Source organism: Apis mellifera, linkage group LG1, assembly GCF_003254395.2.
Source record: "Apis mellifera strain DH4 linkage group LG1, Amel_HAv3.1, whole genome shotgun sequence".
NCBI lineage: Eukaryota > Metazoa > Arthropoda > Insecta > Hymenoptera > Apidae > Apis > Apis mellifera.
The window spans coordinates 410,661-435,017 of record NC_037638.1 but is presented as its reverse complement, the minus strand read 5'-3'; the positions used below and the strand labels follow the sequence as shown (position 1 = coordinate 435,017).

At 39.2% G+C, this 24,357-nt stretch overlaps 2 protein-coding genes across 16 annotated transcripts in view; both read right to left on the bottom strand.

The window, feature by feature from the left end:
• The window catches only part of LOC410771 (WD repeat-containing protein 47), a 61,216-nt gene extending 50,230 nt beyond the window's left edge, over positions 1 to 10,986 (bottom strand). Inside the window, exon 1 of one of the 3 annotated variants that reach the window (XM_016918148.2) lies at positions 10,898 to 10,986. Coding sequence is in view for 2 of the 3 variants with exons in the window: in XM_016918144.2 (XP_016773633.1) it covers positions 5,385 to 5,449 (65 nt within the window). In the remaining variant the exon portion in view is untranslated. Of the gene's footprint in view, positions 1 to 5,384; positions 6,165 to 10,897 lie in introns of those variants that run through there. The other 2 variants (XM_016918144.2, XM_006557369.3) reach the window with 2 other exon arrangements.
• Positions 10,987 to 12,064: 1,078 nt separating this feature from the next.
• Positions 12,065 to 24,357, bottom strand: part of LOC551203 (E3 ubiquitin-protein ligase MYCBP2) — a 176,350-nt gene continuing 164,057 nt past the window's right edge. For 3 of the 13 annotated variants that reach the window (XM_026446225.1, XM_026446227.1, XM_026446231.1), the window contains exons 31-54: positions 22,284 to 22,506; positions 21,860 to 22,204; positions 21,579 to 21,785; positions 21,310 to 21,515; positions 21,089 to 21,239; positions 20,657 to 21,026; positions 20,369 to 20,549; positions 20,100 to 20,305; positions 19,620 to 19,685; positions 19,127 to 19,216; positions 18,579 to 18,811; positions 16,973 to 18,502; positions 16,734 to 16,905; positions 16,268 to 16,656; positions 16,004 to 16,133; positions 15,530 to 15,936; positions 15,343 to 15,457; positions 15,081 to 15,271; positions 14,569 to 14,997; positions 14,112 to 14,480; positions 13,740 to 13,964; positions 12,886 to 13,658; positions 12,443 to 12,813; positions 12,065 to 12,331 (exon numbers count right to left, since the gene is read on the bottom strand). In XM_026446225.1, coding sequence (XP_026302010.1) covers positions 12,216 to 12,331; positions 12,443 to 12,813; positions 12,886 to 13,658; positions 13,740 to 13,964; positions 14,112 to 14,480; positions 14,569 to 14,997; positions 15,081 to 15,271; positions 15,343 to 15,457; positions 15,530 to 15,936; positions 16,004 to 16,133; positions 16,268 to 16,656; positions 16,734 to 16,905; positions 16,973 to 18,502; positions 18,579 to 18,811; positions 19,127 to 19,216; positions 19,620 to 19,685; positions 20,100 to 20,305; positions 20,369 to 20,549; positions 20,657 to 21,026; positions 21,089 to 21,239; positions 21,310 to 21,515; positions 21,579 to 21,785; positions 21,860 to 22,204; positions 22,284 to 22,506 — 7,495 coding nt within the window. In that variant the 3' untranslated portion in view covers positions 12,065 to 12,215. The remainder of the gene's footprint in view (positions 12,332 to 12,442; positions 12,814 to 12,885; positions 13,659 to 13,739; positions 13,965 to 14,111; positions 14,481 to 14,568; positions 14,998 to 15,080; positions 15,272 to 15,342; positions 15,458 to 15,529; positions 15,937 to 16,003; positions 16,134 to 16,267; positions 16,657 to 16,733; positions 16,906 to 16,972; positions 18,503 to 18,578; positions 18,812 to 19,126; positions 19,217 to 19,619; positions 19,686 to 20,099; positions 20,306 to 20,368; positions 20,550 to 20,656; positions 21,027 to 21,088; positions 21,240 to 21,309; positions 21,516 to 21,578; positions 21,786 to 21,859; positions 22,205 to 22,283; positions 22,507 to 24,357) is intronic. The other 10 variants (XM_026446229.1, XM_026446228.1, XM_026446230.1 and 7 more) reach the window with 10 other exon arrangements.

Below are 24,357 nucleotides of genomic sequence, written 5' to 3'. Positions count from 1 at the left end.
CTTTTAACAATTATATATATATATATATACTTTCCAGACACGTTATTATTCTTCCATCTCTTAATTTTAATTATTGCCAAGTTTATCTTGTAAATTAAATTTTTACAACTTTGAGCATATAAAAAAAATATACATCCGTACGTTTTGATTCGGATCGGAAAATTATATCCGAGGCAAATCGTATAATAAACTCGTAATCATTTATTATCTCGCAATTCTTCCGGAAAGAAAAAATTAATTTAACATTTTCTTTTTCTTCTATTAAATTCTAGCTCCAATTAATACTGCAAGAAAGTAGTTACTTGTTACTATCATCGTCGTAAAATTTATATTATATCGGAGCCTCGAAATATCTTCGAAAGGAAACTTTTCCCTCCCATTGTGTTCGTCTCGCGATAAAGAAAACTCGATTCTATTGTCCCGAAGAATTATCGAAATTTACCCCTCAAAGAAAAGAGATTAAATGATTACCCCCATTCCATCCAGTCAACCACGCCGACTACTTGTCGGCCGGAAGCGCTCGACACGCACAGTTCTTTAACACTTCGATTAGCATACAGTTATTGCAATAAGCAGATATTACATCCTTCCGTTCTTTCAACGATCGGTAAAATAATTTCATCCGACAATTTTTTCCTTTTCTTGCCGTTTTCACGACTCACCCATCATAAATAGAAAGTCTAAATGCGAAACAAAGTGAGATAACCATCTCGTGAAAGAGAGAGAAAAAAAAAAATAATAAAAAAAAATTAAGCAAGTCAGAATATATCTCGTTTCGTGTAAAATATACGCTTCGAGAGAGCGAAATAATCGTTTGATCGAGCATTAATCGTAACGCGTTAAACTGGAATTCCGTAGCGAGTTATGAATCAATTTCTTTGATCGTTTCAACGTTTTACCGTGAACAATGGAATTACGCGGTGTGACGTACGACGAGATAACGCCGTATGCTAATTCGTGTACATAATCGAGGCCCCGCAAGTTTTCGCTGTAAAACAGGATTAAAATCGGATCGCCGTCTATTATCATCTCGCGTCCCTGCTTACGATCTCGCATTCCTGCGATCGACGCGCGACCCACTGCGAAGGAATTGCATCCTCATCCGATATAAATGTCGGTCTCTCGGGAGGAGAGAATATCGAAATTCCACGAGTGCAAAATTACACTGTCAGGGGAGAATTATAGGCCATATAGAAATGAAGAATAATCCAAACATGTTACACGAATTCACGATCGATGACCGCCGTTCGCTATTTCATTCATCGGTGATGAATGAAATGACAGGAAATAACAAATTTTAATAACGAATTGTCATCGATTTACCCGTCCGTTGTGTTATTCTAATCCGATACGATAGAAACGGATGAGAAGAAAGTCCGATTATTACAATCAAGGCTTTCCAAGGTTAAAGAAGAAGAAGAAGAAGCGGGAAGAAGCCGGATAATCTCGCATAAATGAAGACACGCGGTAGGCGCACGTTCGTGTTGCCAAGAAGTTCCACGTCTGGTTTAGAAAATCAGATTACTTCTGTATAAAATACGTGTATAAAATACGTGCCCCGAAAAACGTATCGACTTCCTCTCGAACCGTTCCTCACTCTGTTTCCAAGTGACGAGCATGTTTTATTCATGTTTGCCATTTATGGTGGAACGTCGAGAGAAAAAAAAAAAAGAAAGAAAAAATTTACTATCGTCCGTTTTGACACGGATTTTAATTTTTCGTTTCTTGTCGCGAGAAAAACGGAGATGGAAACAGATATCGTTAATAATTACGTAAGAGCAGAAATTTCATCGAGTGAAAACGAAATCGAAATCTGAAATGCAAAGTCCAAGTCCAAGAAATGATGGTAACTTTCTTATTTATTCGATGTAACGGTATCGATTTAAATAATTCACGAACAGCGAAACTTTTTTTTTTTTTTTTTTTGACAAATCTAGGACGAAAATAAAAAAAAATTCTTGGCGTAGCGATGATACTTAATAAATTGAAAACACGATTTCTCATTTCGCTTCTTTTTAAAAAATTGTCTCTATTCGATCAAATAATATTCTTCGTAGTGAGAGGCTTCCATCTACTCGGGTAATTTAGGATATTATACGGTTTTTCTTGCTCGAAACGATAAAAACAACTTTCAGTTTGTTGAATTTTTAACCTTAATTGTCTTCCACATTGAGTGCTAGAATTCGGAAAAGCAAAGTTATCAAAAACAAATTTACCGTTTCAATCTCCTCTTCGTCTCAAATCCCTCTCATCCTGCGAAAGATCAGACAGATTCGAACAAATTTGCCAAAATTACATCTAATTCGCGTACGTAATTTTCATCGTGTTATTAATCGTGTTGCAAAATTAACGAATAAACGGAATACGTAACGTTCATTTCACCTCGTGAAATTATGCACTATACCTCTTCACGAGGCCATCTCTTACATAATTAATATAACTTATGGTCTGTGGTTTTCCTATAATTCATTAGAGAGCCGGCACGGTGAAGCATGGGACATTTCTCATGTTGTGTACCGGTTCACGTGACCTTTCCTTGACTTTGGCTTACGCGTTACAAAACACTTGTACTCGAAACGAAGTTCCATATATATATATATATATATATATATATATATATATATATATATATATATATATGTAAGAAACGTATTATTGACTTGCGGGCTTAAATATTTTTATCCCAACATTCCAACGAAACGATTCTCTCGAACGAGTTTATAAAGTAAAATAAACGAGCAGTGGACACGAATTATACAAGAATTACTTATTACGATCTCTTTTTTAAATCGAAGTCTTTAATATACGACATTCCGTTTATAGACGGGGTAATACGTGGAATTATTTACGGGCAGCTATCGATGACAGGTTTACGATGTGAAAGTAAGACGTGTAAGAAAACCAATTAATAAAAGAGTAAGCGACAAACGGTTACTTCGATAAATTTGAAACGAGAAAGAGAAAAAAAAGGCGCGCAAGATTTAACAATGATTTTACATGAAATACATGAAAGAGAATTTCCGGATAAAGAAAAAAAATGGCTGGTTCCGAAATATTTGCATCGTACAATGAGGGAAACTCGATTGGAAATATTAATCAACGAGAAGAGAGAATTCATTTACAATCGGATCTGCGGAGAAATTGAATCTCGAGCGCGATGAACAATGAAAACGGAGAAATAAGATGGATGGTTTCGATGGTGTTGATTCAAATCCGGGAACGAGAAATTAAAACTAATTATCGGGATCGAAACAATGCTTTTTTTAAAACTCTTATTGAATAATTATGCGTGTAAATAATTTTAACTTTGAAACATTTCGCCTTTAATCTCGACCAATTTTTCATTATTATTTGATAAATTAAACGAGATTAAAGCGAAAAAAAAAGACTACCGCGTATATTTATACGCGATTATATCCGCGAACAACGATACCTCGTGGAGCAACGTCCGTTCCGGACTGCGTGTTTTCTTTAATTGACCGTGTGCTTTTCCTATCTCCCTCCAACCATCACGCTCCCTCCTCCCCCTCCACGATGTTTTCCTCTTTCAAGCGTTGAGGCAAGCAGCGCAAGCGAGGCAAGTCGCTTTTTGATTACAAATTTCTTCTTCTTTAATATGATTAATAACGATCGACGAGGAGATTTAATGGACAACGCGAGTTTAACGATATAAAATTCCGAACGGACATCGCATGCATCAACCTAAATAGCACGCGTCGCGTTTATAAATCAACGTTTCCAAACCTCGATACGTCAAACGTGAAACGTAATTTTTTCCCAAATTCGACTAAATATAAAAAACGTTTGCGCTCTCGTCAATTTCTTGTTTGCATTACAACTTGATATGAGAGAAGAAGAGGGAAAGAGGGGAGAAAATGAAAGATCTCGCGATTTAAGAAAGTTTCGTTCTTCGTAAGAAGTTCGCGAAGCTTAAGCCTCCCGCAACTTCGCATCTTCAAAGCTTATTATTAGAACTTCGCTTAATGTCAAACTTCTCCGACAAAGCCTCGTAACAACGAAGCGTCTGAAACTTCTTCTTCCTTCCTTTCCTGAGATATAAGTCATCGTGAATCAACAGTTAAATCATCCGGTTCTGAACGAGACTAATAAATAAGAAGGCGAAGCTCTCTATTCGTAAATGACTTTTCATCGAGAGAAGAATTTCTTACTTTCGCGATTGATGTCATTTAAATCTATCCCAAAGCAGAGCGAAGGAAATTATGATGTAAAACGTTGGCAGCCGAGAAATTATCGAATCGCAATTGTCCCATTAACCGTGGACTCCTGGCGCGAACGTAATCGTCGAATAAGGCTGCGTTTTATCAATGATTCATGATCTCCCGAGTTCCGTCACATCCATATCGGACGAATATTTTAACGTCTCCCTCTTTCTCTCGCAGTTAGCAACCGCAGACACCTCGCTACACGACCCAATCGAGATAAGCAATACTGAGAAATTCCCGCGTTCCGAATCGAGCTTCCCAAATGACGCATTTAATAAACTCTCGCCGAGTAATCGAGCTCGACAAAGAAATACTCGACGGATTATTCTCTCGTATCCACCGTTACTTCGAAACGGTTAGACGAAACGTCGCGTTTGGAAAGTTGAGGTATCGATTACGAAAAGCTTCTTCGTTCGAAGAGAGACAAAGTTTTGCAAAACGGAAGGGGAAACAAAGGTACGAGGAAAGGAAAGGAACGGAGGAAAGAGGTCAAGTTCGTGAGATTTCAGGTGAGATCGTGACTACGAATCGCGATCGAATATAATGTACTTTCGATCGTTGAACGGCACGCGGTGGTTTATCCACCAAAGCAGGAGAAACGGCTCGATAAATTTCACCGACCTAAAAAAACAACCGTGTGTGCGTGTGCGTGTAGCTTCCTTTTTTTTTCTTCTTTTTCTTTTTTTCGACGATTTAAAACGAAACGATTTCGCGTGAAACGAAATTCCAATCGTGCGATTGAACTTCGTTTTTCCATTTCAACCTTGGATAAGGTTTAGACTTGGTTGTAGAGCGAGGCGAGTTGGAAAGAAATTGTTGCCGCGACACGGTAACAATACCGTGAAATAATGTCGTTTCTTGTAGCGCGTCTCTAGATAATCCAGCATCCCCGTTGCAACGTTAAGCGCGGCGTTTTTATGCGTTCATTCCGATCGTCGTGCCCGTTAGCTGCTTGGCGCAGCTCGAGTGCAAGAGATGTTATTCTGTAATTTCGCATAACTCGAGCGAGACTTTAACCCTTAACTGAAAACATTCGTGCGTTACGGTTCTATGGTAACGCGAACGATTATGTTGGCTACGCTGTTACGTTCGTAACAGTTTCTTGCAATTTTTCAAACATTGAACGAAAAAAATACGATAATACGATTTAAATCTTCCTACCTTCCCAAAGTGTCTTTCGAAAAATCCTCAATCACGGTAATCGCCGATGAAGCCACGACGACCATGGTAAAGCTCCTCTCCCATATCTTGCCACGGTAATCGGGTATTTCTATTTCGAAAATATTGCTCGTCTCAAAAATTGACGAACACCGAGAAACAGTGTATACGTATATACTCACTATCACTCGAGTAAGACTCTACTTCGGTTAATAAGAAACATCTTGGAAGGAAAAGGAATACGAAGTGTCTGTCCACTTTTCAATTCCCTATAATTTATTACGCAAACAACACTGAGGATATCAACGTTCGAAAGCGTTATCAATCATTCTCAAGACACGTTTACGCAGGAGTTCAAGTACTCGTCAATGTTCAAAGGGTTAACGTTGGCATTAATTAACAGCGAGCGAGAGACACTGGTCAAGTGCCAATACGAGCGAGTCGAGAGTCGACATACGCGATATTCATCGAGTGATTCTCTCCTCAGATCAGTTACCAAATATTATCACTACGAAACTTTCAACTATTCAGAGACACTTCGTTCCACGCTTCTCACGTTGACGACACGAGACAACAAATTTACCTTCCCGCTCGCTATTAGATTTATACGAGGTCGAATGTTTTCTATAAAGTCATTCTACACAACATGAAAATTCGCGCTTTATAACCTTCCGCATGCACACAGCATTTTTTCGAATCGCGCGCAAGCAAACACTTCGACTGTTCTAAATATAAAACGATCGAATCACGGAACCGTTCACGGATCGCTTCACCACGTGTCGTCCCTTTCCCATCCTCGATCGTACCTTCGACCAGATCACGGCACGGCAAATGGGAGCAATTCGATCAGAAATGGATTATCCGTGAAGCGGCCAACGTTGCCGAGAATAAGGCACGCGAGTGCGGCGATGCACCGTCTACAGTGTTGATAGGAAGAGGAAGAAGATACGACTGAAGGTGCTCCGCGATGTTGAAAGCGCATTCACCTTGCTTCCACGCACCTGTGTACACGCGTGAGCGAATCTTTCTCCCTCTCTCTCTCTCCTCTCTCTCTCTCTCTCTCTGCCTACGTCCATGACGCGTTCAGACGCTCGCAACCATTCCGATTCGTGCCCATGCAAATTTTACGCTTATCTCGAGAAATGACCACCGCGAGTTTCATCGCGAACGGAATCCACGACCTTGATCTTCGCGGGTCACGATTGCGATTCGAGATGTCCCTCCTGCAACCGGTTCCAAGTTGCAGAAAACGTAAAAATGCATTCACGTTGCCCCCGCTGATATTCGAAACTCGGGAATTTTTAACATTCGAAGAATCGTAAGTGATTGGATCTTTCATTTCTTCACGCTTTGGAGAGACTGAGAATTTTTAAAAGAGGACATTTTTCAAGGAGATATATAATAATTAAGAGTAATTTACGAATGGGTAAAATGAGATAAGATTTCCTCGAAATATAGTTATTTTTCGAAATATTAGTTATTTGATATCATCTTGATAACGATAATTTCAAAAATCCGCACAATCTAAAAATAATACGATGAAAAAGTATTTATTAGAATCGGCGCCACTTGTTATCTCGCGTATTTAACGATATTACGTATTTACGCACCTATGATATATATTTTTTTCTAAGAGAATCACCTCAATTTAATCTAAATTTTTTATGTATTTCAAATATAATAAAATATTTTATTTACGACGGGGTTAATATTCTAAACATCGTTCTAAAAATTTTATTGTGTGCTCGTTTGGATAATTTAATGATAAATAAATCATCATTGGTGCAAATGACAGATCAAGGCTTTCGAGTTCTTTATCGAGAAAAAAGTGGTATTGAGAAATGGCGAGGAATAGTTTTATCGTTAATAATATTCGTTTTAAATTACTGAAAATCACGCGTGCTTATGATTAAAATTTCAACGATTTCCCACAACTATACATCACGAAGATCTCGGAACGTAGAAATCTTGCACGCACGCAACACCATTTGAATAGGAGAAAAGGAGAGAGCGCGTGCAGAAAAGGATAATTAAGCTCATCGGGAGAAGACTAAACCGACGGACGCAACTTTAAATAACTCCAAACGCAATTAAAACGCCGTTAATCTCTGTAATGAGAGCGTACGCGTTGACGGAGCTTTAATGCAATTACAATATACCGTGCGGTGTCACAGTCTGAATACCATGAAACTTGAGATTTAAATACACATCTCGGGCTGGATATGTCTTCAATCCGTGTCTAATGTAAGTAGTCAAAGTTTGAATTTCTCTTTGATGAAGCGAAAATGGGATTGAGTCGACATCGAAAGTCATTTCACCGAACTTGTTTCTCATTGAAATTCAGTTTTCGTTTCTTTTGTTCCAAATTTTTTCTTTTTTTTTTTTTCTTTCTTTCTTTTTTTTCTACACCAGAATAAAAATATTCTCCTTTACGAACATACCAGACGTCGCGACAAAATCATTTATCTCGAGTCATTTATCGCTGTGGACGACATACGTCCAATTAATGCATTTAAAGTGGTCACCGATGCGTTAATGACGCCTTCTCAACTTTTTAACGCGATGCAATAAAGGATAAGTTACGTATTTTTGGTGAAAATTCAGAAAAAAATCGACGATATTTCTAAATACATTCCTCTATTGATGAATTCGATAATTACAAATCGAAGTAGACAATTAGAACTTTGAGATGATTTGAGAACAAATTTAAGACAAAGATTATCGAATTATGAGAAATCCAGATCGTGGAAAATTCTGATTGAAAATGTATGATGTATGTGTATATGTGTGCATGAGAGAGAGAGAGAGAATGTTTATTTATTCGAATAAAATAAATAAATAAATAAAATATAGTACAGTTACTATATAAACAATATAAATTTAGTTATATGCGGATATTTTTCTTGAAACATATTTTGGGACAAGAAATAAATTTATTTCGAAGAAAGAAACAACAAAAAACTACATGATATTCATAAATCAAAAATTGTAATCGTTATCGAAAAAAAAAACGTAAATAAGATTATTTATTTTACGACAATTTTTAACGTATTTGCTATTACCAGTAAATTAATCCTAAATTGAGTGATATTAATAATAGACTTGTGTTTATAAATATTATAAAGAGTAATTTATAATGAAAAAATATTTTAGAAAAAATTATATTGACAAAAGTGTAATTTAACTTTTAATTCTAATAAATTAAAATTTTTAATCAAAAATTTATTCAAAACTTATAAGCGAATTTTCGATTAACGTAGTTGATGTACCTAACCTCTACGTTGTTCAACTGACAAACTCCGTATGTATGCATGACATAGTTAAATATGTAGGGTTAAACAGGCTCATAGATCTAAATTGTTAAAGATTTGAAAAAGTATAGGAAGTGTTTAATTATGTTGTACTTTAATCTTGAAGGTAGAAACGATATATGTGAAATACGTTACATGCGAAGAGAATATTCTCGTAGAAGCAGACTAATTTTAGAATCTAGGATTCAATTTAAGAAAACAACATATGTAGTATATATAAGTTTGCTGATATAAATTAACGAATAATTAAAAATTCTTATTCTTTTTTTTTTTAAATATTATGGAAGTATTTAAATATTCTTAAATTAAAAAAATTTTAAAATATAAAATCTTAATATTTTTTTCGTATTTGTAAATATTTTATTGCAAATAAAATCAAAAGAAAGGAAATGTTCAATGAATATTAATAACAATCGCCTATTCATCGTATACGTCAAAGGAACCTATATACGTAGCGTTTAATAACACATTTGAATTTAACATTGATCGTAATTGGTTTCAATCGAAAACGAAGAAAGTTTCATATAAGTCTTTAACACAGTATGTGAAAGTATCAACCGCGACATATAGTACTGGTGCAATGCATACGATTCCATAAAAATAACGGGACAAGATGATCTCTCACAGAAACTGGTTTTCCGGGGTACCGGTAATGTTAACTTCAACGATGGAGTTCCAAACTGTGCAGTAATCATAGAGATTACTGTCACGTTAAACATTGAGCACTTCTATTCGAATTTTACGAAACACAATCATTGGATTAATTGAACGTAAATAAACGCAATATTTTCGAACAATGTTTTCACTCGATAATAAAAATTTCTAATTATCCATGAGAAATAAATGAAAAATTATGCTAAAGAAAAAATTAAAGGAATATATACGTTAAATGAGATAAAATAATTTGCTAAGGTTATTTCTGATACTCAACGAATAATACCATATCCAGAGAAAACGGAAGCAGACAAAAACGACTTATTCATTGTCGTCAACGAAGTATAGTTTGTCGGATGATAATGTGCGTAAAACGACTCACTGTGAACGACAAGCGCGTGCTCGATGGTCGAATGCGTGAGATGCGTGAAATGCATTAGACCGCGTGGTACGCACGTGTTTAAAACCAGTTTCACGTGAATCTAATGGCTCCCGCGAAGCATATTTCCCATTGGTATGTCACCGATCGCAACTAGTCTCAATCAATCGTTACGATGTCCTGTTTTGTTACGAATATGTTAGATCGTATAAATAAACATGTATTCAAATTGCGAAAAGTAATATGTCGAATTTTTGCAAATACTTTTATCGACAGTTGGGTTGCATGCGAAATAAAACGTGCTCTGCGGCGACTCTCTCGTTACTCACCTCACGAAACAATAATTTAGTACAAGAATAATCAGTTGCGCACAGCATCGATTTTCATCATAATTCACGGAACGCAGTTGTTAATATTAAAATTTTATGCATACCGATTGATTCTATAAGTTTCTTGATATCGTTATGGAAACTTGAATATTTTTTTGGATAATTTAAAAAATATTCGTTAAATATAAATTTTCGGATAAAGTTTTGATATTGTTTTCATTGCTGGACAACGAAATGGAAAGACATTGTATCTCTATAGACGATATCGACTATATGACTATTCAAGGACCACTTAGCCTCGAAAGCGTCTGTAACTTGACAGTACTTCGAGTTAAGTGAGCAAAGTGAGGTTAAGTATCGATACAGCAGACGACAACTTGGCAAGAATTCTACACCTTGACGACCTAACTTTGAAGAAATATTCGGGGAACATGAGTCAAAGAAGAAATCTACGCGCATAAGAATATAGTTCATCCGTCTATTGCTTTTTATAATGCTTTCTATTGGTAAAGAATCGATCGGTACACGTAAATTGTAAATCTTCACTGGAAGATTCTCCTTTAATAGAAGAAATTGTCTAATTTTGTTCAATTAAGCTATTTCCCGGCTTGTAATTGGCTTCAATTTGTGGTAAAAATAAACAGAGCGAGTTGACAGCAGTGTTAGCAGGGTGGCACGAACGTGCGTAGGAGATCATCTCCAACCAAGCGGTTGCACGATCGTTTCCTTCTAGAAAAGCCATATTTCCCGCCAAAGGCCACTCAACGAACGAGTATACATAACTCACGCGGCTCTGGAATTATATAACTATTGTTGCACGAGTCGTAAATAAAGGCTACTTACCGCTGATCAAGGCGAAAAACGTCAGGACCGCGCGCACACACACACGTTACACTTCGCACTGCTTAAGACAAACTGCCGTGTCGTGGCGCTGATGCACATCGCCATCTTGGATCGATCAGTCGGCAGTAGCAGTCGAAAAGTGCGCTGATTTTGATTCTCGAATTCTTGTCATATTCGAATGACAGATGTGATGTTCGTTATAAAATCAGAGGTAAATAACAGAATAACATTTTCCGTTGCGATCATTATTTTCATTTAATCTGCACTAGATAAGTTGAAACACAAATAATAACAATCGACGCTCGATTCGCAGTTATCGTTCATACATTGCATTCATTTATGAATATACACAATGATTCTATCATTTCGCAAGCAGCGCACATAATACAATGCATTATGCTGATAAATAAATAACATTAAAAATGTAATAGTACGCTCTATTCCTTTGGAAAAGTATAAAAACATAAGAGGTTGATAAGATAATAAATGCAAAGTTTATGAGTATGTCGAGCAACAATACTAATAATAATTCATATATTATCAATCATAATTTTTCATACACATATCAATTTTTACTTTTAAATTTATATTCACCACAATTTAATTCATATTTTTTTAAATAACACACTTCTTTCACATACATAATCTTCTTATATATATAATTTATATATATAATTAGGATCATTGCCAATAATAATTAAATATTTTCTATGCCATATATAATTATATCATATATATATATATATATACGTATACACATAAACACACATACATATATACATATATATGTATATATATATATTTTAAAGATTAAATACTAATTTATATCTAAGATATTTTATCAAAGAATCACTACAATGTGTATGATTTATGCACGTACAAGCTTCTTTTTTTGTCTTGTATGGAAGTTTAATATATGCACAAGATTCTTTTGTTTTCTCTATGTGTTTTAGTAATTTCTAAAATTACCAATAAAAACGACTTATGTAATACTTAACAAATATTATAGTTTCACGCATCATCAAATTCTCACTTATAATTGCAGCTATTCAGTTGTGTCTATATGTTTCCTTTTTGTAAGTATATTGCATCAATTCCACTTTTGCGATCACTATAAGAATTCTTAAAAATCGATATACACATAGCACTTAGACACACGTATTTTTAATTATGAGAATACTTATATCGAACTATATTCGTTTATATACTGCATTTGTAAGATTCAATAGTTTTAAGAGCAACTTCTATCGTGCCAAATTATGAAGTATAAATTATGAAAGAGTTTCGTCCCATAGTCAAATCAGGTTGTTTTAGAATCTTAAAAAGTATGCGCATTACGGCAAATACCACAACCAAGCGCAAATTCTTCGCCAGTTGGTGGATGTTTAACGTGTAAAGGACATTCGTCCCCTTCGAGTTGTTTTGCTTTAGGTCCTATTTAAAAAATCATAGTTAAATATAAGTATAAATATAGAATTGTAATATATTTATATAGATGTAGAATCATAATATTTGTTAAAATAAAAAAAGATAAGAAAAGAATACCTGCAGGACACGAAGGTAATTCACCCTTTGGAATGGTGGTGACTCGTTGGAAGTCGTCGTGGCAGGGGTTACAGAAATGTGTAGTTCCAAAGCAAAAGAAGACTGCCACCGAGCAACAATAACGACACTTATACTCTAGGAAGTCTGCTCCATGCTTCGGACACATTTGAGCCCTTGCCACGTCGCTACAACCTCCACAAACTAATTCTGTAGGATCGAACGTTTCTCCACCTACTTGTGCGTCGCATCGTGCTTCACCACCATAATAGGCTTTCTGACATTTGTAGCAAACATAATACGCATAACGTTCCATTGCGTACGCAGCAGGATCTTCATGATATCTTCCTCCCGGTCCAAATGTTGATTCCGCTCTGTAAAAATTAATGATCATGTAAAAATGTAATTTTAATTACGTTTCTTAATATCCAGTATTGGATATTTACTTGTGCAATCCTTCGTATTCCAACCGCATTAAGGCCTTTCTTCTGACATCTTCGTAAAGTTCCTTTATATTAGCCAATAGATCAGTCAAAGTAGGATGTTCCATTGGAACTTTACAAATTGGGCAAAGAGAAAATCCAAATGTTATTCTAGGTCCCACCCATCTTTTCATTAAAACGTGCCTACAGCAATGCAAGTGGAAAACGTGTCCACATTGTAGTTGAATCGCAGGCGCAGCAGATAGAGCTTCCGTAAAGCAAATCATGCACATATCATCAGCATCTTGTTTCAAATCACTGCCTGGTAAACATCTATGTAGACAAGGTAGACAATTCTTTTCGTTTCGCACTCCTCCACAAATATGTCCACATACGTGTACTTTGCTGCACGCGTTTTTACTATGCTCTTGACAATCCTGATCTGCGCAGATATTTCCTACAGCTAGCAAACCTGTATTTCCAGTAGTACCGCAAAATCTGCAAATTCCAGATGTAGCACCAACGGGTTTTCTTGGCGAACCATCACGAAATTCCACTAAAGCTTTTAACGTTCTACTGTCGGCAAGCGCCAAAATCCAAAACAATTTTGTTCGGCCACATCCTTCATGAAGATCTACGCGTATCGCTTCCTCCTCCTCCTTGCAAACTTGTCTTATATGCATACGTGTTCTTCTATGTAAATGCAAAATTCTATCGCATTCTGAGCATAAATTTCCACAAACATTACATTGAATAATTGCTGTTGTTTCGCCATCGTCATGATTACTACACGTTGGCTAAATATACAAAATGTAGGAAATATATTGAATGTGTACATAATAACAAAATTGTTATTTTAAAACGATTAATATTCTTACTCTAGGAGGTGGCGGTTGTCCTTCAGTACCGCTCCATTGACCCGAAGACAACCTCTCAACATGATCAGAATCTAAAACGCACAAGGAAGAAAGGGCAAGCCATAAAGTTGGAGTTTTAAGACATTCAGTTGGATCACGGCTTCTTTCATCCAATCTGGTAAGATTTAAGATATTTTCCGCAATAGCTGCTTTAGTCACCGATGCCCATGCTTCTGACAATTTTCCCTACAAAAGTATAAATAATATAAGATGGATTAAATATTTCAATCTCAAATTATTCCCTACAAAAGTATAAATAATATAAGATGGATTAAATATTTCAATCTCAAATTATTTATTTAATTTAATAATTTTAATTTAAATTGTACATACCGATGCCATATCTTTCAAAAGTTGTATTATCACTTCAGCTAATTTTCGAGTCATACATCCTCTCAACCACCATCTTGTTCCAACTTGACTTTTTGGATGAATACTAGTAGCTAATGATACACTTTGCAAGGCTTTCCCATTGTTTTCTTTTCCTTTTACTTTAACTTGAACAGTGAGTGCCTTAGCAATACAACTTAAGAAAACGTCAAGAATTCCCGCGGAATGTTCATCAAATTCAGTATTATGAGAAAGGCCATTATTTGCGGATATAATACTAAAATCTGTTGGTGGTAATCGTTTGACACTAATAACATTAGCTAATACTTCTGGTTTAATTTCTGGTAAAATTCTCTTCAACAAAGATGTCACCTAATAAATAATTGAAAATATTATTATATTATAAAACTCGTGATTTAAAATTTAGGAATATAAAATTTAGAAAAAATGAAATGCATACTTGACGTTGCACTCTTGCCGATCCAGTATGTAACAAACTCAACAAATCTTTCAACAATCCATATTGATGCGATAGATAATACTGTCCTACTGAACTACCACTCAAGGCTAGTACCATGGATAACATTTCAAAGCAATATGCATCCGCTGCTTTAGGCAAATCGCTATTATCACTTAACAGGCTATTAGCAGGAGTCGGAGAACATAATAGTGCCTCCCATTCCTCTCTCAGACGAATCGTTTCTTTTTGAATAGCTTGGACAATGTGTGTACAAACTTGTTTTTGTAAATGGGTTAAATTGTTTCTACTGAATAAAATTCCAACCATGTGCTCGCGAAGATCATTACTGTCTTCCAAGTCTTCGTTAGTTCCTTCCGTAGTGTCCATTTGTTGTTGTTGTTGCTCACCTTGTATAAGTTTGCCAAATACCTGACAAATAAAAGATTATATAAATATTTGTAATAGTTGTAAATATATAAATTACGTCGAGGAATATATGTAATTAATTGTACCTGAGAAGTAATTAAACGAAATACTTTTAATGTTTCCGTTTCACAATTTCTTTGTTGAATCGTTTGGGCATTCAATTGTTTCTCAATTTTCAAAGATTCTCCTTCAATTTCACCTAAAATTCGTATCTGTCGTACACGCAAAGAATTATCCGGACCTTTCAATTTTAGACCGACAATAACATGACGTGGATCTAGAAGAAATGTAAGAATGACGTTCATAATAGTTTCATAATATAATCAAAAATATATTATACGATTTTACCAGTGACTGGACAGTTAATCCATCCAGCGGAACGGCTTTCAACCTCTACAGTTCTCAATTTGATCATTTCATCCACATTATTACCCGACTGAAATGTAACACTAGATACTTTGTGCTGTAAAATAAATAAAACGAGTATAAAAATGTAAATAATCGTAAATGAATTAAGATTCTATATAAAGCTTACCGTTAGATCACGACAGTTATCAATATGAATGTACACCATTCGAGGAAGAGAATGAGCGCCACAAATGATAGTTATCGTCTTTGTTTTATTTCGATCCTCGTCACCGGATTCCCAAAAAGTTTCCGTTGAATTATCAGTCAAACTGCCTATCATAGCTTGCCTACTCGATGCTTTAATTTCAACACCGCACGTTAAATCCTTCAAGACTTCCACGCAACTGTTAACTTGTTGGGAATGAATCGATTGATGACTTTCATGCATGCTCATTGTAATATCCTCCTCCTCTTCCGATCTTGAGAGTATTTTACTGATGTTACTGAAAACATGACTTCTGTGGAGGAACATATGATCCGCAGGTGTAAATTTAATGCCCCAACATCGAATGGCAGCTTGTTGCAAAGGAGAACCTAATAAAAAATTAAAGTTTTGCCATTTTTGTCCGTGTAAAATAATATTATATTTTAAGAAACATACCAGGGGGTGGTAAAAGCATCAAGTCTGCTATAGTTTGCAATAAAGTATGAAAAACCGTTGGTAATGGATTAACAGATTCACCTGCTATGACAAGATCGCTTAGAGGATGTTCACACACGCCAATCATCTCCTAAAAAGTATAATATTTTGTTAACAATACACTCTATACAGTGAAAAATGAATTCATAATAAGAAAATTCATTTGTAATCGTGAAATGAATTAAAGAAATTGAATCTTTCAATGTAAAATATATATAAACTTACGTGATCATCCTTTTTATCAGTTTTATTGTCTTCGTCATTTGTGTCTGGAATATCAGGTGGTATAGTAGGTGTTAGAGATGCAATGAACCACCACAGCAAATCGTGAAGGCAAATAGGTTGCGTCACACTTCTTAGCAACCAGTTTAACGCTTGCATCGCATAAACTCTACAAGCAGCGCGTCTCAACGCTTGCTTCATTGCAAGTTGGAGATGTTGCAGATTATGTTGTTGGAGGACAAAAAGCATCACAGGCCTCATAAGAATTTCTATTCTATCGTTAGTCGTGACTTCTTCTTCTTGATTCGTCGAGACAATTGCCGACTGATTCATCGATGGCACTAATTTTTGTAGAGCTGCGGAAGGGTAACACAGAAGAGAAGATCCAGCATCTATAATAAAAAAATATAATAAAAATATTGCTATTCCGTACCAAGTCTTTGTAATTGATATTCAATTGTTTACGAACCAGTGTTCATTTCGCTGCTACTATTGTTTCGTTTTCTCATCATGACGACTCTACCATCGTTCGAATTCCTGGTCCATGGGGCGCCAGTGGACATCGATACCGATCTATGAAATATCCCACGACCTTTACCACCTTCCCCGTCGCTATCGCTCATAGGGCATTCCGACAAAGGCTGGACGAACAAAGGAAAAAAAGTTACAAATAATCCTCGCTACGAAGGATATAATATTATAACTTACCCTTCCGTTCGTAGTGTTGGCCATCACATTGCCCTCGTACGCATTTTGATGTCCGTTTTGACGCCTTAACGTCTCCTCGTAATATCTCTCGTCGTGGCTTTGCGAATGATGGACTCCCAATGCTTGCAAACACTGGAACGGGCCAGTCGGTGGAAACGGTCCAGCTGCTTCCGGCGGACTGTAATTTTCTGCCACGGACGACAATGTTTGGGAGGGTCGCCTCTGCTGTTTCGGGATATTCAATCCGGACGCGCTAGCCAAGTCTAAGAGAAACATAGCATTGTTCTTCATAATTATGTGCGTTTCGTTCCCGCTGGGGCTACTAACTGGTGACACAACTTTGGCAGAGGCGTTATTCTTCTTCTTCGTCATTCCTGTCAAGAACTTTTTCGCGAGCTTCAATTTCCGCGCCCGCAAATACTTATCGCGACACGTGTCGCAGATAAGGTACCACGAACTTCCACCGATACCGCCATCCCCGCAATTCCCCGCCCAACCAATGCAATAATTCCCCCCGCTGTTATACCCTTTCCCACCTGCGTGCCATCCGCAGCCAGGATGCATCATTTTCATATGATATGTCACTGGATGCGGAAACATCATACCGCACAACTCGCAGATCGTCTCACGCTCTATCCCTCCCAACACCTCGCTCCCGTTCCCTCTACCGACCGGTTTCCACTCCTTCTTCTTTCTACTGTTCTTCTTCTCGCGCTCCTTCGCTTTGTCCTCCCGCGGCCGCTTCTCCGGCCGTTTCCCCAACTTCATCGTCTGTATCTGGGAGATCGGGCTGGGCAACACGGATCGCTGCTCTATCGTTTGAAGACAGTTGCTGCTCAGTTCCTCCCACAAGAATACGAGACTCTTGAGGGCCGGCGGTAGTACGGCGACCGTTTGAAATTCCGGCAGAGAGTCCAATTTCGCGTTCTCCTGCACCTCCTCCTTTATCACTGTTTTTTGCTTCTTCCTGTTCCTGTTCGCGTTGGCGTTCGCCGCGGACCGCGTCAGAGCCTCGACCGTGCTCGGCTGTATGTACAAGTAATTGCCGGCGTTGATCACCTCGACCGAGTGCCTCTGCCGCGCTTTCTGCTCCTGCTGCCTCTGTTTGTCCGCCGTCTGTATCACCGCCTGCCTCGTGACCACGAGCGCGCCCTGCTTCGGCAAGCTGGGATGAAACTTGAGGAAGCTGGCGCAAGCCATCGCGTCGTGCACGATTCCTTCGTGCCAGAGGAATGCCGCGAACACGGCTCTCAAGCACTCGGCCACCGACGGGCTGATTGCTTCCTTCACCTTGTCCTTGTTCAGATTCAACGCTCGATTCGTGTTCGTCGTTTGCTGGCTGTTGGTCGGGGACATGGTGCGTTTCGTTCTAGTCTTCGCTATTTTCGCGTGATCCCTTCTGCCCAACTTGGCCCCGTCTTTCGGCCCCGTCGAGCCGATGTTGAAGTGTCCCTTCATCGCCGTGGTCGCGCTGTCCGGACTCGTTTGCGTTTGCGCCTGCGAAACCCTCTTCGGACTCTCTTGCGAATCCTTCCGCGAAAAACGAACCAATTTATTTTACTATATTCTGATAGATTTTTGATACGAAAAGAGACGGATCCCTTACCCCGACGACTTCTTGCTTCGGCGTATCGGGTGGACTGGCTATACTGCCCTCGGATCTCATGTGCAAAGAGCTGCAGCTTGGGCTTGGAGAGAGGTCGCGGGTATTGGCAGTCGTGCTGACGGCACTTGGAGATTGCGAAGGGTCCCTAGTTAGACTACTGACCAAGGCACTTGTGTCGCTTTGCGTCGATCCCCGTCGCTGCGACCTCTCGCTGTCTATCATCCCACCGGAGACTTGAAAGAGAAAGATCAGATCTAGATGAGCCGTTTAAAACTTTCCAGTCTCGTTCTCTCTAGCGCGACGATCTCAAATTTTTGTTACGTTTCGCCTTGCTTTTCACGAACATTGCTCGTATGTATATGTATGTATAAATATAAAGAAAGAGGATGTAACATTCGCATAAACTTCGTGCAATTATGTTAATTTCGTGCCGCGCGAAAATGGAATGAAATTGGCCCAAGTTGCAATGGATTTGTGGTACGATTCGAAAAGTAATACGATACGATCTGGTGTAAAAATTATATATTACGTGTGTTGTTTATCCTTACCTAATGGGGAGAGGCCGACACTTCGGGGGGAGCCACAGAGCACAGGGCTGCTGCTGATACTATCTCCCCCTCCTATCAAACTTCTCCCACCTGATAATTTTTGGATCAATTTGTAGAATTTATATGTAAACGTGTTACGATTTATATAAACTAAACTCTAGGCTCACTCTGCATATACTCATGTGCACTATATATGCCACTTTCTATCTCGAATGGGGAAAAAAAGGTTGTACTTGTACGTGCAACTGATTATTCGTTGTAATTGTGTTTAAATGATATACGTATGTAGTATCATCCGCATGCAGTTGAATCTTAGTGATAGTCGCACACATCAACAAGGGGATAAGGTGCTAATTGTACGTTTCTTGAAAAAACATCAGTGTAAAGTGTAGTAAAGGAAAGTAACAACAATTAAACACTATATATACACTATATATATGTATCGTTAACGGTACAGAATGAGGGTTATGTCGAGTAGGAAAGGAACGAGTACCTGGTGCATGAGCAGCAGGAGGGAAGAGGCAATTACCAGAACCAACTGGCTGCCGACTGGACCCAGCTAAGAGCAACATTACTATTCTGTTATAACTAATCCGACAAATATATCTTATATAATAATATCATCCTAAAGTTCGTTTGCTCGACTAAGGTAATTAATTAAATTGGAAAGTGTGTGTGTGTGACTTCATTCAAACTTAATGGTTTTCGTTCCAACGATATATCCGTTGGATCTGCTATACATCTTACGAGCATCGAGTTATCGGGTCTCTCAGCTTCTGAAACGATTCCCTCCTCGGACCAAAGTTACGGTGCCAAAAGTGTGAAGTAAGACACACGCGTGAATGAACGAGAGAGAGATTAAGAATGAGATCACAAGTTAGAAAAAAAAAGGAAAAGAAAAGAGACGATAGACGTCTAAAGAGTCTGTCGCGGAGAGTATTGCAGCGATTTTCGAGTTGGAAAGTATACGTACCGGGTATCGGAACCGGGCTAGAGGACGGGCTGTGAAATCTTGGTGACCCACCTTGGGGATTCTTCGGCGACGAACTTCTCGACAATCTTCTCGGTGTCTCCGGTGGCGTGGGCCCGTTACCGTTTGCCCGGCTCTCCCCGATCGCCTTCACCAATTCCTTCACGGACACGCCGACGAATTCCGAGAAATCTCTGCAAATGGCAAAACTATATAACGAAACTAATCCCACTGCGCGACTCGTCCCCCCGCCTCGTCCCTCCCCCACTCACTTGCCGGGCGAACTTCTTTTCTCCCCGTGACACTTGTCGTCGCCTCTCAACCACTTTTGCAGAACGCTCAATTTCCCGCCGCCCCCCTCTCTCTCCCTCTCCTTCACCACCCTCTCTTTCGAGTAGGCCTTGGAGAACTTGGGCGAGACGTCGGCCTTCTCCGGGGTGAATCTGTCGCTTCCTGGCGCGTGGACGATGGAAAAGAGAAAAAAATGAACGACTATGTATATATAATAGGCAGGGCGGGAGGGTCGAGAGATCCGACATCATGCTTTCACGCAATGATACCTGATGGTGAATCGTGTTGGTTGTACGAACCGAAAACGTATGGATTTGTATTACTACCCTCTCCACAGTCTGCTGTACCTGGTGTTAAATTTTGAGCGGTGAAATTGAAGCCCTCGTGACTCACGGAAGGCGCGGAAAAATCGAAACCTTTGTGGTGGTGATTGGGCGAGGAGAGGGACGGATCCGGGGCGGCCGTTTTCCTTTCCATCGGCTCGTTCTCCAAGTCTTGCTCGATCTTCATGTAGGTGACCCCGTGCTTGCTCACGGCCAGGGACCAAGCCTCGCCCTCGGCCACCCGGCCTTTCCGGAAACAGTACTTGGCCATCGATTCGTCGTCCATGCGTACCCACGTCCCCTCGCCGTTCACGAACTGTGTAACATAAACGGGGATGTATCTTCGTCTTTTATAACACGATATTCGAGGATACTCACGTATTCTTGAATGGTGACCGTGTTTCCGAGCGCTAATTTGCCAACCGGTGCCGCATTCAATCCCGGCCTACTTCTAATATTGTGGCCGGAAGCGCCGCACTTCACGACCACCATGTTTCTACCACCGTCGAACGTGACCGTCTTCCTTTTACTGAAACGAAATCACGAATTGAGCGCGAAAACGAGTTTCAAAACGCAATCTTTCCAATTTTTCCCCATACTCGTCAACTATCTCCGGCCTCTTCCGTAATATCGTCTCCTTGATCACTTGATCCAAGATCGACTTGGGTTCCTCCACGGGGAGGAGCAACGTTTTCCCCAAATGTTGATTGTACTGCAAACACCAGGCTTCCAGGTGGCTGCTGCTGCAATACTCCTTGATCGTTTCCGCGTTCAGTCGTAGCCAAACGCCGTCGTCGTTGTGAATCTGAAGAAGAAAGACGGGATGTGAAAGATAGATCTTTCTCTCATTAGACAGATTTAAACGCACCTCGTCTATGAACGCTATGGTATCGTTGACCAAAACGATGCCGATTTGCTCGCTTTGAAGGGACGGGTGCGCCCTTATCCTCAGCCCAGCGCTGTTCTTCGCCACGAACTTTCTAAGCCTGCTCGGCTGATGTTGCGGTTTCTTCACAACGTTTTGGGTGGGCGGTTGCATACCTTGCGGCGATTCCTTCACCTCGACCTTGTATTTCTATGCGAAAATTGATCGAGATTGATGAACGGGTTCAAAAGAGAGAAGATGGTGAGCTATGGATAAATATTTACATCTTCCATGTCGTATCCGTCTATGGTGATGACGAGTGAATACCATCCGACGGATGACGGTGTCCAGGCAGCGCTGTAGCTTCCATCGTCGTTCGGCCTGACCAGCATGCTCTCGCTCGTTCTTTTTATAGCCGGTGACATAAACCTCAACTCCTCGAACGAATAGTTTTGATAAGCCTTCATGATCGTAATCGCGTAGAAGCACGTCTTGTTGTTGATCGTGACCTCGTACGGCACGTCCAACGGCGGCTGGGGATGGCCGCCGAACGTCAACGGGTCCGGTTGAGAAACTCGTTCCGAATCTCCCAAGTCTTTTTTCTCTATAGGAACTGCCTTCACTTCCACCTGAAAAGTTGAACATTGAATACAGGACAACGTTCGATGATATTTATCGAATCGATCATACATACATGTGTATACGTACCTTTAAATTAGGTACATGAACGATATCCCCGTACTGATCTCTGGTGTGTACAGTGACGATGGCCGGGCATCCGCACTTCATGTCGTCCTTCGAGTAAAGCGCCTCGCATTTCGAGGGATCTACGAAACTGTCCGGCTGTAACCATCTTGCCAAACGACCCCCGCTGCTGCCAGCCGTGCAAGATACGAAGTCTCGGAGAAACAGCCGTTCGTTCGAGTGACCACTGCGAACAAGAAGAAAAAGGAAAAAAGAAAAATTCACTCGAAAATTGTAATTCGATGTCTAATCTATTCTTCGTTCGAAAGAAAAGATCTCGTGTAATCAAATTTCGCGATTGTTTTTGTTGTTGGAAAGACGAGAAGGTGCGGAAAACGAAAGAGAAAAAAGAGAGAGATAAGGATAAATACGTTCGGTCGGATCGCTGTTAGAACGAGTTTCGAAATTGCTGTGGCCCTAATTGGTGATCCGTTTCACGGATCTCGGCTGGATACGCGACGAGGCAGAGGACGATGCTCCTCCGCCGGCCAGACAATCGCCGTTTTCCCCCGGCTAGTCATCGCCGGACTCATTCCTAATAAGGAGCAATCACGTCGCAATTCCGTCCACCGATGACCCGCCTCTCGCAAACGTGTACTACCTATACGTTACTTCACCGATTTCGTTCCCAACCGCTTCTTCGAAAGCCTGGGTTCATACGCTCGGTCACTTTCAAAGAAGCCAATGTAACCAAACCGGTATCGGGCTACACGCTCGCCGCGGATTTGATCGAAACTCGCCTCGCCAAAGAAATTATATTCGCCTCGTACGAGTACTTGTTCGCGTCCCTAACTCGTTCACCGGACAACTTTCTTTAATTCTCCGACAACGAGTTATCTTGGACGCTTTACGAGCAAGTAACTTGTTCGTCGATTCGAAGCAAATTTTTAAATCCTTCATCGTCCCTAAAAGTTTGGAAAAATTCTGGATATAGATTCCTAAATTCTTCGTTGATATCGTTCCTGAAAATCGGAATTTTCCTAGCATTGCATCGATGAAATTGGAAAAATTCTGGATATAGATTTCCAAATCGACATCGTTCTTAAAAATTGGAATTTTCCTAGATTTACAGTATCTATCAATGAAATTGGGAAAATTCTAGATATAGATTCCCAAATCCTTCGTTGATATCGTCTATAAAAATCGAAATTTCATTAGAATTACATCAATAAAATTGGAAAAATTCTAGATTTCTAAATCGTTGATATCGTCCCTAAAAAATTGGAATTTTACTAGCATTGCAGCGATGAAATTGGGAAAATTCTAGATATAGATTCTCAAATTCTTCGTTGATATCGTCTATAAAAGTCGAAATTTCACTAGAATTGCATCGATAAAATTGGGAAAATTCTGGATATAGATTTCTAAATCCACATCGTTTTTAAAAATCGGAATTTTTCTAGAATTATAGTGTCCATCGATGAAATTGGGAAAATTATAGATATAGATTCCCAAATTCTTCTTTGATATCGTCTATAAAAATCAAAATTTCTCTAGAATTGCATCGATGAAATTGGAAAAATTCTAGATTCCTAAATCGTTGATATCGTCCCTAAAAAATTGGAATTTTACTAGCATTGCAGCGATGAAATTGGGAAAATTCTAGATATAGATTCCTAAATTCTTCTTTGATATCGTCTATAAAAATCAAAATTTCTCTAGAATTGCATGGATGAAATTGGAAAAGTTCTAGATATAGATTCCCAAATCCTTGGTCGACAAATCGTCCCTGAGAATCGGAATTTTCGTAGAACTACATCAGGGATGGATGGAATTAAATAGGAAGCAGGCAAGATCGAGGAGAGGATTGATTCGTCATGGTTGTCGATGCGAGTGTCCGCCGACACACACGGATCGTGAAATATCCTTGACGCGAAGTCTCGTTTTACGAGATCCACGTCGAGTAACACGAGACACGAGGAAGGAGATCGATGGAAGGAACGTGAAACGGAACGGGAGAGAGAGAGAGAGAGAGAGAGAGGGATGGAGGATCGGGCGGCTTTAAGGTTGGCACCGATGTGACGTATGGGGAGCGCGT